This window comes from Triticum aestivum, chromosome 1D (assembly GCF_018294505.1).
Source record: "Triticum aestivum cultivar Chinese Spring chromosome 1D, IWGSC CS RefSeq v2.1, whole genome shotgun sequence".
In the NCBI taxonomy this organism is placed as follows: Eukaryota; Viridiplantae; Streptophyta; class Magnoliopsida; order Poales; family Poaceae; genus Triticum; species Triticum aestivum.
The window spans coordinates 44,765,753-44,768,615 of NC_057796.1; the positions used below are offsets into that span (position 1 = coordinate 44,765,753).

The following is a 2,863-nucleotide window of genomic DNA, read 5'->3' on the forward strand; positions in this document are numbered from 1 at the left end:
CTTTGTTGCTTATCTTTCGTTTGCTTGGTGGTATCTGGATGTAGCTGAGCTTCAACATCTATGTATGTAGCCTAGAGTGTGGTGGTGTCGTGTTTGTATCCGGATGGTTGTTGTGGTCAGTGCTTTATATATAAAACGGGGAACGAGCCTTTTTCGTCAATAAAAGCAAAGGTGATATTTCGTTAAATATTTAATTACGATGGACAGATAATTTTTTGTAATAGTAGTATAAAAATGTGTACTTCTGTTGTATTACAAAAATTGGTCGATCTTAGATGTACGTCATGAACCGTTTGAACAATGCGCACATCGCTGGGTTGACATATTTTCTGAATACATCCTATGGAAATAGATTGAGAAGGAAAGTGAAACGGATATGTTGACCATGTTTGTGTTTGAAGTGTGAAATTTTGTGTTTAAATCTCAGTGACTCTGAACCAATCCAGTACTCTCTCCGTCCCAAAATTTTTGTCTTAAATTAGTTTAGATACGGATGTATCTAATACTAAAATGTGACTTGATACATCCGTATTTGGACAAATGTAAGACAAAAATTTTGGGACCGAGGGAGTACTTCGAACATCTCCCACCTGTACTGAAGCATTGTAATTCAACTCTAACATAATTGTGCTGTTTATTTATTTTAATTAATTATTTCAGTTATTCCTGAATCAAGATGAGCACCCGTAAACACTGTTGCTCCTTCTTTTTGGGCACACATTCACACCGCTGGCATTTGTTTGACGGTTGAGTGGCGCACAATGCGTGGCTGGCCATACAAGGTCACGCGTAGTGCTCTGCACCGAGCTCGATCAGATGCATGGATGGAACACCAGGCCCTGCTGGGCTCTGCTTTTCTGACCGCAACGTCCCCAAAGCTGATGTACTTCTGCTGCAAGAGCTCAGCTCTGCACCAAGCTCGATCTTGTACATCAATGGAGAAAACCTAACCAAAGTTAGGATCGATGAGATGGAGTACTGCTCCTGCTGATGTATCCTCACCTTTCATCTGACCGGGAGTCAAAGCACTGCTGCTCCTGATGTATTTGTAACAGATGCACGGCGCGTACCGCGTGAGATCGGTGGGCATAAAAACATGATGGGGCTTTTGCGTTCATGCCCCTACTTTCAATATGAAGTTCATCAATGGTGATTTAGCTCCTAAAACCATACTGGCAACAGCAGCACTGAGCACTCAGCCCTGCTCTTACCTCTCCATATATACTTGCTTCTCTCGCTTGCTTGGCCGGCCAAGTAGCAAGCTCGCTCACTCCTCGGTCCCTAGTCTGGCAAGAGAGAAGAGAGATGGCTCGCCCCTACCACCTGCCCCTCCTCTCCGTCTTGTCCTTCCTGCTCCTCACCGGCCTTGTGACTGCTGATCTGTCTGGAGGGAATAAAGTCGGGAAGATTGTGACCATGACCGTCCAGTACCCGGCCGCGGGCTCGCCTCCGGGGGAGAAGACCACGATCTCAGCGCACTACGTTGATGAGCACGGGGGCGGCGACCGCCGCTTCGACCTCGACTGTGACGACGACGAGCCGTACGTCTCTCTCTCTCTCTCTCTCTCTCTCTCTCTCTCTCTCTCTCTCTCTCTCTGTGTGTGTGATTTCGCTTGGTTTAAAAAATTTCTAGCTAAGCTTGCTGCTTGCGACTGAACTCCAGCCTCGGTTTCGCCGTGAAGTACCTTATCACGACCCTGGAGGGGATACGAGATGCGCGGGAGTCTCGATCCGAGGTAACTAACGTTGAGTTTGCCCCACCCTGTTCCTTGTTCTTGTTGGTTTCAGAACGCAATGTGAAGTGCTGATCTTGACCTTTGCCTCATTAAATGTTTCTCAGCTCTAGTACTACCTGGACCTTCACATACGTACGGTGCTCAGCATGGTGGATGGTTGCATGTCCAGTACCCAGTGGAGTAGGCGCCTTTTACTTTGTGCTGTAGTATCAGACTATCAGTAAGGGAAAATTTCTGGCTGTACTTCCATATTGTTGTACCCTCTATCAGTAACCAGTGCCAGTCGGAGAGGTAGCAGTGTGGTATAGTACAGTGTGAAACTCTTCTATTCTATGGTGTGGTATCAAGTATCTCTGTAGTATATCTTGGATTGTGTGTGTCGCTTAGCATAAGAGAAGATCGTGTGAAACTCTTATGAGTTCGTTCGAGAAAGAAAATTGTATTCTTATGTCTTCTATTCTATGCATTAATTTTCTGCTAAATTTCTGTCAAGTGGAGAAAATCAATTGTGCTTTCGGAAAACATTAACTAAATATAGCATAAACTCGAACACAAGATGCCATAAGCAACCAGTTAAAATGGCACCTATGACAGTAAGAGAGAAGAAAATCAAGAATTTAACAAAAAATCAATTAATTAGCACCAGCGGTATCACCTCTCTCTATATATGAGTTATCCAATACCCGTCTTCAACAGACAATTCAAGGAATGCCTCAACATAGTTAAGTTGAATGCACTAGGAACACTACCCAAACCGCATATATAACGGAAGCAAAATATGAAGTTCGCCACACCTGGCCAAAATACGAAAATTGACCTCTTTTGGGAAAGTTTAGCACGAAATGACCCTGTTCGAAGTGTTTAACAAGATCTGACACTCAAATGCAGTCATGGAAGAACAAATAGAAAGTATTACAAATATTTGCTTGAACCTAGTCATAACTAGAACTTGCAGACTCGGGTCCATCTAATTCAGTACTCTTTACTCTTTCCACAACCTCATCAAGACTAAAGACTTGTCACAAATGCAATGACTTTCTCCTCGTTGTCAACAATCTTGGCATAGTTACTCAACAAAGTCGCCTTGTCCATGTAATGAGCATTAACAAATGTCGCTATCTGAAAAC

General features: G+C 43.7%; 1 protein-coding gene across 1 annotated transcript; it reads left to right on the plus strand.

Moving 5' to 3' along the window:
* Positions 1 to 867: 867 nt before the first annotated feature.
* On the plus strand, positions 868 to 2,218 carry LOC123164687 (uncharacterized). Its single transcript, XM_044582238.1, has 3 exons — positions 868 to 1,541; positions 1,664 to 1,736; positions 1,841 to 2,218. The coding sequence occupies exons 1-3, from the start codon at positions 1,306 to 1,308 to the stop codon at positions 1,844 to 1,846; spliced, it is 315 nt and encodes a 104-aa protein (XP_044438173.1). The 5' UTR covers positions 868 to 1,305; the 3' UTR covers positions 1,847 to 2,218.
* Positions 2,219 to 2,863: the final 645 nt, after the last annotated feature.

Coding starts and splice junctions, on each gene's coding strand:
- LOC123164687 (XM_044582238.1), top strand. CDS start 1,306: ATGGCTCGCCCCTACCACCTGCCCCTCCTCTCCGTCTTGTCCTTCCTG. Junction 1,542..1,663: donor GACTGTGACGACGACGAGCC/GTACGTCTCTCT, acceptor ACTGAACTCCAG/CCTCGGTTTCGCCGTGAAGT.